We start from the raw sequence: 16506 nt of genomic DNA, 5'->3' as shown, positions 1-16506 counted from the left end.
CACCAAAACAAGCATTTAGATTCATATCTTGCTCCATTTGCATCTTTAGGATTGAGTCTAGAAGCATTTAGATTCCATTCATGCATTGGTAAAAACCTTGTAAAGAACACATGTCTAGAACTCAATTTGACATCCTAGCTAAACATAGCAAGTAGCTTAAGCATCTCTTGAAAAAGCTTGTAAGCTTCGAGCCTTGAAAACTCTTCTTGAAACATGTTGTTTGCTTGATGATTGGCATTGTTATTGAAACCAACTCCAAATGAACTAAGGCTTAATGAACTTAATCTCTCTTGCATATGAGCATTTGCATACTTGATCATGGATATTATACACATTTGGGTTATCTTTCTTTATTTGTACCAATCTTTGTTAACCCAAATGGCACTCCCATACCTATGAACCCTCACCATTCCTTGAAGCCAACATTGATTTGCTTGAGTGAGACCTTTTTGTGAAAGTTAGCCATGTGCAAAATCTTGAGAGTATTAGGAGCGACAATGGTTTGTTCTTATCTTTGGCTAGCACTAGGTCCTCATTTGAGCTAGCACTTAGGATGGTTTGTTGGGTTTGTATGCTTGATTTTGATTTTGGGATTGGGATGTGAGTGAAAGTGAAAAGAAATGAACCAAAAAGAGTGAGAAAAGGAAAGAAAGCCACTAGGGATTAAAAAAAAAAGGCTCTTGTGTTTATAAATAGAATCCTCTTTAAAATTAAAAAAAAACATGAAAAGAGTGGGGAAAAGAAAAAAAAAAAGAGCTGAGTGAATTAAAAAAAAAAAGAATCCCTAGTTGGCTAAAATAAGAAATGGGAATGTGTTCATTGGGTGAGAGATGAAAGTGATTGTATCTTTGGGTTTTGGGATGATGAAAAGAAGAAGGGTGGAGCTTGAAATAATTTAGGAAAGGGATAGAATGATGAGAACAAATCATTGTATGCATGAATTGCTTCTTTTCTTAGATAAATTTTGCATAATGATCTAGATCCTCTCTTTGAGTGTAAGTCACCATAAAAGATTATGTTTGAACCCTCTTCTTTCTTCACATTAGACCATCTTCTCTCACCAAGCCAAATGATCGAGATCAAATATCAATTTGCAAGAATTCACCTTGTGTGTGTGTGTGAATAAATCTGAAGGTTGGCTAAGGAACTTGTTGATTGAATGACAATGTAACTTGTGTAGAGATAAAAAAGTCTTGATAGGCCTTGAGAAGCTAGAGTGCACTAGGAGAGTTGTTCATGCTATTTGCTATGTTTTCCTTGGGATGTTAGGTTGAAGGCTAGAAAGTGTTCTTTTGGTTATGAATTTCCATTTTCAAACCTCTATTCCTTTAACTCTTGAAAGTTTACTTGTGGACAAGTAAAGAGCAAGTTTGGGGGAGTAGATATCTCTTAATTTTGATGAGCTTTAGATTCATATTTTAGCTTATTATGATCATTTTAGATTGCATCTAGGTGTCTATACTGCATATGTTTGTTCATTCACGTGCATTAAGGTTTGGAATGTCAAATTGGAAGTTTTGGGCAACACTGGAAGGTTATTGTTGCAAATCAGATACTTATGGGGCAAAAACGAAAGGCCACGAGAATGCAGGGACCAAGATTGCAAATCATGGATATTCGTTGGGTCTTGATTGCATAATCTGAAGTCTATGGGTCAATTCGTGAGGTCATTTCTGCACATTCCAAAGTATTGGGCCGATTTATAAGCAACCAGAAGATGAAGGACCAGACTTGAAAAAAGAGCAAAAATAGCCATTGGAGCTCACAGCTTCTCGTGGCTGTAGATCCCGACGATGACGGAGCTGAGCGGAGACGGTTTGATCCTGTGATTTAGAAGAGAAAGAGATGTGGCCATGAGGAAAGCTGGTCGCTCTGGAGCCGGCATCGCGAGTTGCAGACCATGGCGGAGGAGAAGACGATGGCTTAGTGATGGGTTCATGGTGGTCCGAGCACGATCTCTTCTTTGGAGAAGGAGCCTCACCAGAACAGAGCACGGCAAGACCATGAGCCACCTCAGAGAGCTTTCACGGTCATTGGAGTCGCGATGTGAAGAAGTTAAGCTCGGGTTCAGAACGGTTTGATATCGTGGGAGAGAGACACCGTTGAGCATTGAGCGTGGTTCATAGCGACCACTGGTAGCGGGGACGTGATGCCGCTCGGGAAGACGCGGACTCGCCAACGGCAAACCGTAGCTGGACGTGATGGCCGCTGCGAAGAGATTTTGAGATGTTGACCGGTTTATTCCGGTTTGACACGGTTTAATATATTCAAACCAGCTCGAATTTTGCCTCTCTATAAATTGATTTAGGCCTAAAAATCTTAGTTTTTATCTCATTTTCTCTCAAGACTTTGTCTAAACTTGTAAAAGCTTGAATCTTTTGATAATCTAAGGAAGTACTTCATCTTATATTTGTGTTTCTCTTGCTCATTAACATGATTAGCCTTGATCCTTACATGGGTTTAAGGTTTCTCATGGATAGAGATGTCAAATGGGCGGGCTATAAATGGGTGGCCCGTGTCCAAATCGATATGGTCCAAAATGGACAGACCCAGATTAAACCATAATTAAAATTTGTCCAGATGGGTGAACCCAATTATATTCATGGACAATATTGGGCTTAACCACTTGGACAATGGTCGGCCCAATAAACTTAAATGTCTAGGGTTTGAAAAATTGGGAGAAAACACAAATCACCTTTTTTTTTCTTCCCGTCTCACTCTTGTGTTTTTTCTTCGTGTTTGATTCTTCCTCTTCGAATCATCGTCTTCGATTTTTCCTCTTCGAGTCCTCGTCTTCGATTCTTCCTCTTCGTGTTCGATTCTTCTTCCTCGTCTTCGTTCTTCTTCAATTTTTTTTTGATTCTTCACCAACTTCTGATTTCATCATCTCTTAAGATTTGATTTTTCGTGATTTGTGTTATGGGTTTTTACTATTAGCTACTGATTCGTATCATCTACTAATATTGTGTTATGGTTTATGTGTTAAATAGATCGGTGATTTGTGTTCATAACGAAGTTGGTGGCGAGTCTGGCGACTGTTTCTGTTTCCGCAAGTCAGACGAAATTACGAATTTTTTAAACTTATCTTGAATTTTTTATAACTTTGAAACATGAAGTTTAAAACTTAAAGTTTAAGTATGTGACATCTTTAAAATTGAAAACTTAATAATCTTTAAATTTTTAAAACTGAAATTATGTTGTTTACATTAAATGGGCGTATGGGCCGTCCATGGATAGCCCAACAAATCATGGTCTTATTTGGTTATGGTCTCATTTGGACATGGTTCTATTTGGGCTTCGACCAAAAATGTCCAGCAAAAAAATGAAACCCATTCGGACACACCCAAACCCGCCCAACCCGCCCATTTGACATCTCTACTCATGGAGATTAATGAGTTGTGAACTTGTGATTTATGGGTTAGATAGATTATGGTGATTAAGTGGATATTTAGAATGTTTATTGCTTGATTAACAATGTTATATGCTTGCTAAGTGTTCTTAATGCTAGATTAGACTTGATCACTCTCATCTAGCTAGACCTTAAGCTATTTTACGCCCGGAAGATGTTTGTTAAAATGCTTGAATGAATTTAACATTGTCTTTTACATATTTGGCCAACTGCAGTTGATGTCCTAGATGTTTAAGTGGTTAGTAGATTTGTGATTTATGCATGCTTGAATGTGTTAGCCAACGGGAGTTGATATTTAATGCATGACTAGCATAGAGATTATTATCACGGGACTGGATTAATCTATTTTGAATGAGATCTAGACCTATAGACTTGTTGATTGTTTTGTTTGAACATCCTAGATTGAAAATTGATCACCTTATATCAATTATCTTTGCCCATGGATCCATCCTTAATATTTGATTGAAAGTTCTTGCACTTATTTTTTTATTGGATTTGAGATCACATTGTTTATATTTCTAGGACATTAGCTTATTACAAAATCATCCATCTTCTTGTTTGCTTGGATTAGGAAAGTTTTTGTATTCTTGGTGTTGTAGATCTCTTGTTCCTTGTGGATTCGATCCTAAAATGCTACAATGATATATCATTCGATTGTGGTATTGTTGGCACATTAGGTTAATTGGTGTGTGCTTAAACGTGTAATCACATACAAGTAAGATCAAAACATAGAAAAATCTTGAGGTGATTATATGATTAGAAAATAACTCACTAACCGTTGCATGAATGAAGCCGAATGAGCGAGAGTGTAGGAACCCACAGATATGGGCAGTCGGGAGAGTTTCATTATTCTCCATGGAAACAAACCGAGTTGCCGATCGTGTATTAAAGTTGACAAGTCATCAGTCACAAATTTTCAAATATTATTTCGATTATCTTTAATGAAAAGCTAGACCTTACTAAAAAGACCTTATCAAATTCATACGCAGTTGGCTAAGTATAAGTTAGCTCAACTGAAAACACCATAGACAAAACCTTTGTGTCACATGCACTACAAGAAAAACACCCAACTCCCGATGGCAACAATTGTCGTAGTCTCGTCGGAATCGACGATGTCCGGTGAATTTCCGAGAAACTACAAATAGTCGGAGTTTGGGTCTCGGAAAATTAAGGTTGTCACTAAATTCTCGGAAAGTTACTAACATATAAATGTTCTCGGTATGTTGTCGGTAAGGTTTGTCGAAAACTTATTGCTAATTTCCGAGATCGAAGTTCCGATGAAACTAAGGATCGCAAAGTCATCGGCTATTTCCTTCAAATTTCTGAGCATTTCTCGGTAAATAGACGGAATGGATATCTGAAAATAACTGGAGATCTCTGAATAATTTCCGACAAAGCTATCAAAACTTTTTAAAAAAATTCTTCATATCATTTGCCATTCTAGATTCGGGTTCTGCTGAGTTCTTATGTCTTTACCCTGATTTGGGTTCTGTTGTTTTCTCTGTGACAATTCTTAAATCTTTCATGCTCTGTTTTTAAGACAGATCTTAATCGTTCATGCTCTGTTTTTGAGACAGATCTTGAATCGTTCATGCTCTGTTTTGAGACAGTTCTTGAATAGTTTGTGCTATGCTTTTGTAGCAATCATCAATGTACAAAGAAATTAAAAGAAACAGAGTCAAGAGTATTGTGGTATCGTAAGATACCGAGTAAGGAGAGCTTGATAATACCTGAAAGCTGATAGAGTAATAGCGACAGAGGAACCCATGTCACCAAAGCTTAAGCAAACAAAAAAAAAAAGACAGAGGAAGGAACCCAGGAGATGCAATTTTTGATGAGAGAAATATCACGTGACATATATATATATAGAAGGAGGTTCGGACGGTGGAGCTATTACAGTTTGTGCTCAGAAACTAAAATATTGAATTTTAAGCGGGAAATTCAATGGATTTCAAATTACAAGGCGGCAAAGTAAATTAGAATCAGAGAAATCTGCGATGACACAGTCCTCAGAAACTTTCGACAGCGGTTCTTCTCGGTAGTTTTCAACGGTGGTTCTCCTCGGAAACTCCTCGACACAATAACTAATGGCGACACGTGCTATCTATTTATTACCGATAATATTCCGTGAAAATTTCCGATCAAATACTGAGACGTCTCATCTGTTGGTATGTACCAAGAACCTCCCGACAGCATTTTCTAGAGGTTTCCGAGAAAGTCTGTTTCTCGGAATATTCCGACGCTACTTTCTTAGAAGTTTACGAGAACATTTGTTTGTCGGTAACTTCCTACAAGATTCTGACAAAACAAGAGTGTTATCGCTATGGCCTCGCTGACTCGTCGGAAATTTTGCGAGAACCATGATTGTCAAAAAAATTAGTCGGGATACATGATGTTTTCTTGTAGTGATGATCCAATGACGTTTAAAACAAAACTGATATCAGTCACACATCAAATTTGGTTCAAAACCTTCTCGTAATAAAAAAAAAACATGGGCTTTGACGAATCAAACCGCGATTCTTGGAACTAGAAGTCTTTTACTCTAGTTGAGATTCATGAAGTGGTCAACTGGAAATATAGTCAAATGGCAAGCTTCTAATATGATCTATGGACATCTTTGGATCCTTACAAAAATATCATGAAGTCTTTGCATGATTGGGATCTCATGCTTTTGATGGTGTGGACTGTCCGTTTGGATAGTTTTTTAGATAACAAGTAGATTAGTTGGTTGGGGAATGCATGCGTCTCTAGTGAAAATGAGAGTTCATCTACTGTTTGATTTGCGAATTCAGAGCTAGCAAATATGCAAGTCTAATTGCGCCTTCAACTATCTCCATTCACTTTTCAATCATCATCGACATCCCTACTAGACGGACTAATAAAACTTCACATATACATCTCCCAAATCCCAATATTCGTAGGAAGATGTTGCTCGATTAGTTTCCCACATATGGCAACAAAAGACATATCAGGAAGACAGGAGAACAATCTTGGCAAACAAGGTAGAGATTATTGGTTGTTGTATTTTAATGGATTTGAAAATCCGAACTAAATCTAGTGTTATTGATTTTATGATTTTCAAATCTGTATTAAAATCATGTGTTATTAGTTTAATGATTCATAAATTATATATCAAATCAAGTGTTATTCAATCGCACAGATTTACTAATATATTTGATTTTATAATGGATTTGAATGGATTTGTTTGGATTTTTTAGTTAAAAATACAAAGACTCAAATCCGAGGAAAAACCTCCGGATTTGCATATTTTACTTGGATTTATAAATACTATATAGATTTTTAAATCAATCAAAATATATAAACCAATAACACTTCCAATCCAATATGTTCTCTCCTAACAACAGCCGAATTAATCCCAAATTAAAAAAACCACCAATCAAATAGGCAATATATGTAAGGAAAAAGAAGTATAGGGACCTGTTTGAAATTTCTTTTCCCCTCTGATACCTACTAGGGTTTAAGAGAAGGATTCGTCGGAAAAAAAAATCTAATTTCAAATTCGTTTTACGTTTTCCGATATCTATCTCCGGCTGCTAGCTGCAGCCCATTGTTTTCGGAAGTTCGAGCAATGGGCTCCTCTGTGATTACTTCACTGTCGCTGAGCTTCAAACAAGTTCCTCCAACAGCTGTTCCTGCTTTTCTCGACTGCGTCCTAAGCTCCACAGGCGTATCTCCCTCCTCCCTCTTCGAATCACTCATCAAAGAGTTGCCTTTTCGTGCGGAGGTAAACGATCTTTCTTCAATGCAGTTCCGTGTCCATTATTGGGTTTTATTGAAAAGGCTTCAATGTTTTTTTTTTGTAATAGGAGAAGAAGTTCGATTCTGATGATTGCAACCACATTGCTTCATTGGTGGCTGGTCTTTGTCATCTACTAAAGAGTTTTGGTGAGTTCTTCGGAAAAAAAAAATTGAATCTTGTTAGAGGTTTCAAGAATTAAACTAATTTGAGGGGTTTTTTTTTTGTGGTGGTTGAGTCAGGCTTTGGTACTGAGGATAATCATAATGCGTTGCAGTTGTTTGTGTGGAGAGTGTTTATTCCACTGATGAAGATGGTTCGTGCTTATGACTTGGATATGCTTAATAAGGTTGAATCTTCCTCCTCCTCCTCCTTCTCCTCCTGCTGGTCTATTGATTTAAGCCCAACGTCACATCTCCTTGAGCTTATTTTTTTTCTTTCTCTTTTGTTTTGTATTAGATTATACAATTGTTCTTTGATGTTGTGGTCGAGACTAGCGCATTGGATATACTGAGAGTGAGTTTGGTGCCTTTTCTACTGAGATCAGTTGGGGTTTCGATGGGAATGCTTCAACACGAAGAATCAGATTTCATCAGATGGGGAGAGCTGTTGCTTGGTGGCTCTTTGGATATAAATGATAATGATGGAAACTACGTTGGATATTTGTCTGCGTCATTTCCGATTCCACTGTCGTGCCATCTTTTGAACCTGATTCTGAACGCTGCTTTTCAAAGTCACCAAGCGGATTCAAAGGTGGAAGATTTTGCAGCTGGTATGCTTTGGGATTTGTGTAATATTACTGAGAGGCTTTTGTCACAAAGTGTAGAGCATCGTTCGTGCGCTGTTAGGTTCCTCCTCCCTGCTGTTTTCAAGGGGTTCTCTTCTCAGTCTTCTCTGAAGATCTCACTTCAAGGAAATGTGTACATACTTTCAAGGTAAGGTCAAGGAACCAAACAAAATTATTCGCCTTTGGGTTGGTTAGTTTCATCCATAAGGATTTTGTTCTGATGTTTAAAACTCCAGGAATGGCTTCAAGAAAAGGATTTGGGAATGCTGCAAGAAGCTGTTCTCGGTTGGATCAATAGAGAGAAGGGATGCTTACAGTGTTCTCTCTTTGTGTCTTTCTTCTGACGGAGCCCTAAGTTATGTCTCAGAAAAAGACCCTGTCGATTTTGACTTTAGGTCTGATCAAGAGTTTTGGGAAGAAATCAAGAAAGGCTTGGTATGGCAAGAGTATCCGCTATTCTTACAGATATTCTCAGTTTCTACTATATGGATCATCCATGAGCGTTGAAAAACTTCTCCTTTCAGGTTTTTGATGAGAGCTTAGTAAGGAAGCAGTCATTGCATATACTGAAATCAGTTTTATCCATAAGCGAAGTGAGTAAGACGAGTTCTGAGAAGAAGCCAGAAGGGAACTCAGTTCATCGTGCTTTGACGAAAAAGGAGATGTGGGCAGAGAAGGAAGCCAAGTCACTTGGTGTGGGAGAATTGTATGGCTCTGTTGAATCTGCTTTGACTAGTCAGCAGCAGCAGTGGCAAGCTTTTGTGCTCCTGTATGAGATGCTTGACGAGTACGGCACTCATCTCGTAGAAGCAGTGTGGAGTAACCAGGTCAGCTTTTTCTTGGTTGGTAATTGTTTTTTTTTTTTGCGCTTGAGGCTTTGTCTCCTCTGCTCATTGTCTTTTAATTTACCTCGCAGATTGATTTATTAATCAAATCATCTTCCAGATATGATGAGGAAACTGAAATATTTAATTGGTTAGAGGTTCTTTGGAATCGAGGCTTTCGTCATGATAATCCTCTAGGTACTGTTGTGTACGTCCTTGTTGGCAACACATTTTGACTGATCAAGATCTACATTTAATTTCAATACTGTGGCTAATTCATCTATTCTGAAATTGTAGTCAGGTGCACGGTCATGGAATCTTTTATGGGGATTGAGTGGAGAAGATACAAAACATGTACACAATCGATGTCCCAAACTTTCGTTCTTGGGCCTTTCATAGAGGCTTTGAATGATTCTGTACACCACAAAGACTTCGGTAGGTGCTTCTTGGAGAACTGTATTGAAACTCTTCTGGTGCAATGTTTTACTGTCATTTTGGTGAAGTACTAACTACTAACTAGAATTATTTCTTGCTTATTCTACTATCCCAGGGCTGAAAGGAATCTATACCTCAAGAACAATTGAAGGTGGAGCTCAATATGTGTGCGCGTACACAAGTTGCCTCAACCCAAGGTAAGGTGTCACAGTTTGTTATATCATCTTATTTTGGTGAAGTACTAACTAGATATGTTCTCGAGGGTCTGAAAAATTGTCAAATCATAAAGTTTTATTGTTATTGTTTCCTAACTGTTTAATTGTCAAATCATAAAGTTTTATTGTTATAGTTTCCTAACTGTTTATTGGCTTCCTAGGAATCGGATTGGATTTTTGATCAACTTGGCATCTCTTGCAAAGAAACAGTCTTTTGGTAGGGCTGGATTTATGGCTCTCGTACAGTGTATTGTGTCTACAGCATATGTGGTTGGAGGATACGGGAACAAGGAGATGGAGCATCTTGAAAATGGATTCTCTGGGACTCCTCTAGAACCTTCTAGTGAACATTTAAGCCAAGATGAGATGTCACATATACTGGATGTCTTGAAGTTTGTTGCAGAGAGCAGCAGGCAACATTTTAATCACAAATACCGTACTCGAGGTCCGTGCCGTAATCAGTTAGCTTGACCGATTTGTTCATATGTATTAGTAATTATAATTTTTGGGGCTCCCTCAATATATTTAACCACATTAAAACTCATTCTTTGAATTGTTTTTCTTTTTTCATTTTCTAGTTTGCCAAAAAGTGTTGGAAACTGCTGTTTCAGTGGTGAACCCTTGTGAAGTTCCTCTTGGAACACTATTGCAGTTTGTTTCAGCAATTCCTCGGGAGTTTACTGACCATAATGGTGAGCGTGAGACGTTTTACATACGGAGATTAATGCAACTTCATTATCTAACATCCTTTGCTTTCTTCCATGTCAGGTTCATTGCGGAAATTGATGCTAGAATGGCTCCAGGGGTGCAACAGAAACACTTCCGACAGTTTATGTACTGATGGCACTCGTCTTGTAGCGAGCCTTCACGAGTATCTGAAAGAATTTGTCAGTGATCATGTTGAGGGTTTTGATGATGAAGACTTGGAAGCATGGGAATCCCAAACAAAACGATGGGCAAGAGTATTTTTCCTCACAGTTAACGATGAAGAACATCTCGCCGATATCATAACGGTTTGACTTATCAGCTGAAGTTTATATACCACAGTGGATTCTTTTAGGTGTAGTGCGTTGCTAATTTGACAATCCCTTGAAACTCTGCAGTTTGTGCAAAATAGCGGCGTTAGTTTTTTCCAAGAGAAGAACCATTTAGAACGAGCACCTGCGAAGTTCTTAATCTTTATTCTGAGTATGCTCTTAGAGCTCCAGAACATGCAAGATGGAGTCTCTGAGCTGAGTTCTTCGGTGAAAAGCAAGTCATGCATTGGCATTGTTGAGGAAAATGGCAAGCAGATTGTTGGCAGCGCTTCAGTTATTAATGAAAAGTTTGCTGCTGTTCTCTTATCGATACTGGTAAACATTTTCTTGACAGACGATGATATAATTATCTTCTCATTAACTTGGCTTACTATGATTTTTTCTTCTTCCTGGCTTGACAATACAGAAGCAGCTGGTTTCATTTGCTGATTCATCTTGCTCAATATTCTGGTCTCACACTACTGTGGAGAATGGTGTTCTGTCTGGTTCTATCATAGGAAAACTAGGGGGTCCAAGTCAACGCCGGCTATCTGTTCCTACTACAACAGCTGTACTAGAAGCTGTATGATTTCTTTTTTTTAAGGAAAATTGCGTACAAATTTCTTTAACGCCAGTTCCCTGTAGTAATAGGTCTACAACTACAACATTGAAAAGGGATTCATGTCAGTGCTTTATGCTGAGCAGGTAACATCGGTGAAAATTATTGGGTTGATCTCGTCATACTGTGGTCAAGTCACTAGTGGTGTTACTGAACTCAAATTAGCATTGGCTTTCTTTTGGAAGTTCGTCCAGCATACGCTATCATCTCAAAGTTGTAATTCTGAGGTAATGCCATTCTCCTGAGTTTTCAAGTTTGATGTGATGCATGAACTGTATGGGATCGCAATGTACTAATTCATGGCGAATGTTTCTTACCAGGCTGAAGCTGAGATCTATCTTGCAGCATTTGAAGCGCTAGCTGCTGTACTGAATGCATTTGTGTCCTTGTGCTCAGCTAGAGCTTTCAACCTTTTAGAAAATGATAATACATTATTAGATATGGTGAATGGTGAATATTGGTTACAAGCTTCAGTTCCGGCTTTCCTCCACAACATTAACCATCTTCTCACAGCAGGACTTCTGGCAAGAAGTAGAAGGGCTGTTCTGCTTAGCTGGAAGGTAATGCACATTTTTATTCTATTGATATAGCTGTTTACCAGTGGAATTATACATGTTACAAGATCTTATTAATCAGTGGCCATTTGCTTTTGGAGGGGTAAAGAAATATTCTGACCCTAATTTTCTTGATTCAGTGGCTTTGTGTGGAGTCTCTATTATCAGTCATGAATGTTCTTGATGTCAGACGTACTCCAGGGGATAGAACGTCTTTCTTCTCAGATGATACAGTCAAAAGCATCTTTTATGATATTGTAGAGAGGTGAGATGTGATATATTCAAATTTATTCTCTTAGAAATTGCTAGCAGATATAAAAAATATCATAGACGCATGAGTACCAGATAAACTTTTATTTATCTAGTGACTCTAGTCGACGTGAACTGTACCATACTTCTCATTCTTGTGGCTTCTAACGTCCCTTTACGACTTGGCAGCCTTGAAAATGCTGGGGAGGGTTCTGCTTTGCCTATGCTGAAATCTGTCAGACTTGCTTTGGGGATACTTGCGTCTGGGAAATCATCTCTTGATGGTTTCTCGGGTGTAGATACTCAGGTTTTGTAATGAGTTTGAAACAGATTTGATTGAGTGTTTTTTTCTATATCCTTTTCGAATAATTAATCTATATCTCATTTCTTGTGTTGCCTTGCAAGCAGACGATGTGGCAGCTGGTCAAATCATGTTGGATATTGCATATCAGCTGCAAGAAGAGAAGGGTCGCACCCATTGCTGCGCTTTTGTCTTCGGTGTTGCATTCTTCTTTGTTTAGTAATAAAGACATGCACGTAGCTGAAGATGGAGATGGACCGCTGAAGTGGGTATGCATCTATCCTTATTAATTAAATGTTTTGAAAGAACAGAAGGGAAAATGTGTCTTTTATTGGTAATGTCTTGTTTCACAGTTTGTTGAAAAAGTACTTGAGGAAGGTCAGAAAAGTCCACGCACAATTCGACTTGCGGCCTTGCACCTTACAGGACTGTGGCTCATGTACCCTAGGACGATCAAGTACTACATTAAAGAATTGAAGCTTCTGACTCTCTATGGCTCTGGTCTGTAATATATTTTATTTCTATTAAGCCATCATTGATATTGAATTGCTTATCCTTTAACTTAATGATTTTTAGTTGCATTTGATGAGGATTTTGAAGCTGAGTTATGTGACAATAATGATGCAAGAACTGAAGTATCATTACTGGCAAAAAACCCAGACCCTGAACTGACAGAAGTAAGTGTCAGTTTTAGCAGATGATGGTATCAATTAATTTGACTCAGCAAAGTGATATGTTTCTGCTTTTCTCCTCAGGTCTTTATCAACACGGAGTTGTATGCACGTGTGTCAGTCGCTGGTCTGTTTCAGAAGCTGGCTGATTTGGCCAATATGGCCGAACCAGCTTGTCAAAATCAAGATTACCAGGATGCTATTGTGGCTGGAAAGTTGTTTCTATTGGAGCTTCTTGATGCGGCGGTACTTATTGTTTGCCAAGTCTTATTGTCTGACACTTCGATTAATAAATGAGATGTACTGAGATTATTATCTAAATGGGTCCATTTCTTGAGGGTACAGGTGCATGATAAAGACTTGGCAAAGGAGCTTTACAAGAAGTATAGTGCTGTAAGAGTTGCATTCTTGTCCTTTGTTTTTCTTCGTTAAATTCTTAGATGGACACTTGGTTTAAGTGACAAACTACTATTTGACTGTAATTGCTGGTTTCTCTTTAACAGATCCACAGACGGAAAATACGCGCTTGGCAGATGATATGCATTATGTCGCGATTTGTCAGCAATGACATTGTTGGCCAAGTCATGGACAGTGTGCACATTTGCTTATATGTAAGCTTAGGAAAATATAGCCTGCCTTGTTGACTATCCAAGCGTCAATGATAAAATTTTGTCATTTTCAACTTAAATTGAAGCTGATTTGATTGTTTATGTCTTTGATTTGCTTGCAGAGAAATAACCTGCCTGCTGTTCGACAATACCTGGAAACATTTGCCATAAACATTTACCTGAAATTTCCACCATTGGTAATTAACTTTACAATGCGTTCGCAAAATTTGTAATCAAACTATAAATGGGTTCCTGTATAAACGGGCGATGTCATTTATGGATTGCTGCTCACTTGGTTGTTGTATCACAGGTTAAAGAGCAGTTAGTTCCTGTACTGCAAAATTACGACACTAAAGCTCAGGTAAATCATGTGCAAGATACACATTAGACGCTCTACTACTAAAATAAAAATACAGTGCAGAAGTTTCTCTGTTTAATATATTGATCGATGTTGTCTTGTAAATAAGCAGCAAGCTCTCTCGTCCTATGTCTTCATTGCAGCCAATGTCATCCTTCATGCCGAAAAGATGGCTCAACAGACAAATTTGAGAGAACTTCTTCCACCAATAATTCCGTTATTAACTTCTCATCATCACAGCTTACGAGGTTTCACTCAGGTTGGTCTTATATAGATGTCATCTCTGTCTTCTTTTGGTAAACGTTGGCGTTCAATTGTATATCAATCTTGTTCCATTTTCTTTTCGGGTTGCGCAGTTATTAGTGCATCGGGTACTCTTTAGACTGTTTCCCCCCTTGGAGTCCACATCCTCTCAGACAATACCGTTGGAGAAGCTCTCTTTTGAGAATTTGAAGTCTTACCTGGACAAGAATCCTGATTGTTCGAGGTTTGTTTTCTACTCAGTCTGATTATAATTTTTCATATTGGCCAACAAAACGAACTTAGTTTTGTGGACAAAGCCATCTAGAAGGGCTTTTGTTTATTATTACACAAATTCAGCTGTGATTTTTTTTTGGTTTTTCCTGGTGTAGATTGCGATCATCAATGGAAGGATATCTTGATGCCTATGATCCCACCACATCTGCCACTCCGGCTGGTGTTTTTGTCAATCGTGTTGAGGTGACCAATTTATACATTTAGACATTTAAAATTATATCATACAGCCAAGTAATAACATTATCAAGATATTTTGTGGTGATGCAGGAAAGTGAGTTTGAATGTGTTCCAACATGCCTCATGGATAACGTGATTTCTTTTCTGAATGTAAGCAAATAAACATAATTGAGACCTACTTTTCATTTTGTATATTTGTGTTTCTGTCTTATCTTGAAGTCTTGCAGGATGTTAGGGAAGATCTTCGTGCTTCCATGGCAAAAGACATTGTTACCATTAAGAATGAAGGCTTCAAAATCGAAGAAGAGCCCAACCGTCGGTTGATGACTTCCACATCAGATGAAGAAAGTCTTTCTGAGCCATCTTCGTTGGACTTCCAGAAGAAGATCACTCTGTCTAAACATGAGAAGCAAGATGCTACTTCAACAACTTCTGTGCTCCAAAACGGGGAAACTTACAAGCGGCTCTTTGGTATGCAAATTTTTTACGTAGCTGTCTATTTCTCAAGATTATGTACAGTACAGCCTATCTGCACGATACTAACACGGGTAGTAACATTTTCAGAAATGGAGAAAGAAGACGAGCTTGTGAGTCAGCTGTTACGATCTAGAAGCATGGAGGTGGAGAGGTTGAAATCTGGCCGACAGAGTTTGATCCTTGTGGCTTCATTGGTTGATCGTATTCCTAATCTTGCTGGATTAGCCCGGACATGCGAGGTATAACGACCTCTTTCTTTCCATTTAGACTATTAAAGGAAGAGAATAAAAGTTAGGTGTTTTGTACTTCTTGTATTTAGTTCAGTATTAACAAAGCCTCTCCTCTGCATAATTTCCAGATATTTAAAGCATCGGGTCTTGTCGTTGGAGATGCAAGCATAATACACGACAAACAGTTCCAACTAATCAGGTGAGGTCATATATATTGAAGTCCTCATTGTATAAGGACAGCACAAGTTCATGCTGTTGTTGGGTCTGCTTTAGAATACAAGATAAATGGATCAGTAAATATGAAGTAGCCAAGAAAAATCTGCACCCTGAAAACATGGACCTAACGTTCCTGCTGAATTAACAGAATGTTTGAACCATAGACAGGGTACTTACAAGTGTTTTTTCGCTTTCTCTTTTCTGTAGCGTGACTGCTGAGAAATGGGTTCCAATCGTTGAAGTCCCAGTGAACAGTTTAAAATTGTTCTTGGAGAAAAAGAAAAGAGAAGGCTTCTCAATCTTGGGACTGGAGCAGACAGCTAACAGTGTTTCTCTGGACAAATATCAGTTCCCAAAGAAGACTGTAAGTTCGAAAGTTTTCTTTTACTTCTCTCTCAATTTCCCCATGGAAGTAAAAAAGGATCTTGTTGATGATCACTGTTGTCTCTGTTGTTGTTTCGAAAGGTTTTGGTGCTGGGTCGGGAAAAGGAAGGCATACCTGTGGATATAATCCATGTACTGGACGCTTGTGTGGAGATACCACAACTAGGAGTTGTTAGGTCCCTCAACGTCCACGTCAGCGGCGCCATTGCTCTCTGGGAATACACTCGCCAACAACGCATTCAATAGTTTTGATCTTCCCTCCCCATCATTTTGCCTAAACACTTACAGCATTAAACGTTATGACCAACGTTTTTTTCACATGAAATAGAGATTTTTATGGCATTTTAATCAGTATTTTAAAATTTTGGTAACACTACTACTCATCTACAGTTTTGTCTGTGATAGACTGACAGTGACACATGTTATCCGTAATTAATTATGATCTTTGAGTTCTGTAAATCCATCACTGTTAAATATATGTTGAATATCTGTAGACCGCAGCATATGGAAGTCATCGTTGTAACAGTGACATTGAACAATATTAAGGATATAAATGCGATGGTGATAGTAAATTGGCAACATTACCCGGCCCGCAAAGGCCCAGTTCGAAAGTTATTACAGTCAACCCTTTTCGCGTTTCAAACATTTAAATTTCCAAATCAAGTGGACCCCACAAAACAAA

At 38.3% G+C, this 16506-nt stretch overlaps 1 protein-coding gene across 2 annotated transcripts; it reads left to right on the top strand.

Annotated features, from left to right (window-relative positions):
* Positions 1-6902: 6902 nt before the first annotated feature.
* LOC106428773 lies at positions 6903-16283 on the top strand. 2 transcript variants are annotated; one of them, XM_048745441.1, is made up of 36 exons: positions 6903-7154; positions 7237-7315; positions 7409-7515; positions 7626-8101; positions 8190-8388; positions 8478-8780; positions 8870-8975; positions 9075-9212; positions 9328-9409; positions 9589-9872; positions 10006-10119; positions 10196-10440; positions 10531-10646; positions 10692-10779; positions 10871-11026; positions 11149-11289; positions 11383-11622; positions 11757-11881; positions 12055-12172; positions 12274-12435; positions 12520-12667; positions 12743-12843; positions 12922-13083; positions 13183-13230; positions 13341-13448; positions 13568-13642; positions 13756-13806; positions 13916-14062; positions 14160-14290; positions 14436-14523; positions 14608-14667; positions 14745-14988; positions 15082-15233; positions 15353-15423; positions 15648-15804; positions 15906-16283. In XM_048745441.1, exons 1-36 carry the CDS (start codon positions 6999-7001, stop codon positions 16068-16070), a joined length of 5343 nt encoding a protein of 1780 aa, XP_048601398.1. In that variant the 5' UTR covers positions 6903-6998; the 3' UTR covers positions 16071-16283. The 2 variants fall into 2 exon arrangements, with proteins under 2 accessions (XP_048601398.1, XP_048601397.1); XM_048745440.1 differs by having other exon boundaries at positions 10531-10779.
* The last annotated feature ends 223 nt before the right edge of the window (positions 16284-16506 follow it).

Source organism: Brassica napus, chromosome C1 (genome assembly GCF_020379485.1).
Source record: "Brassica napus cultivar Da-Ae chromosome C1, Da-Ae, whole genome shotgun sequence".
In the NCBI taxonomy this organism is placed as follows: domain Eukaryota; kingdom Viridiplantae; phylum Streptophyta; class Magnoliopsida; order Brassicales; family Brassicaceae; genus Brassica; species Brassica napus.
The sequence above is the reverse complement of the archived record's forward strand: the minus strand, read 5'-3'. Positions and strand labels throughout refer to the sequence as shown.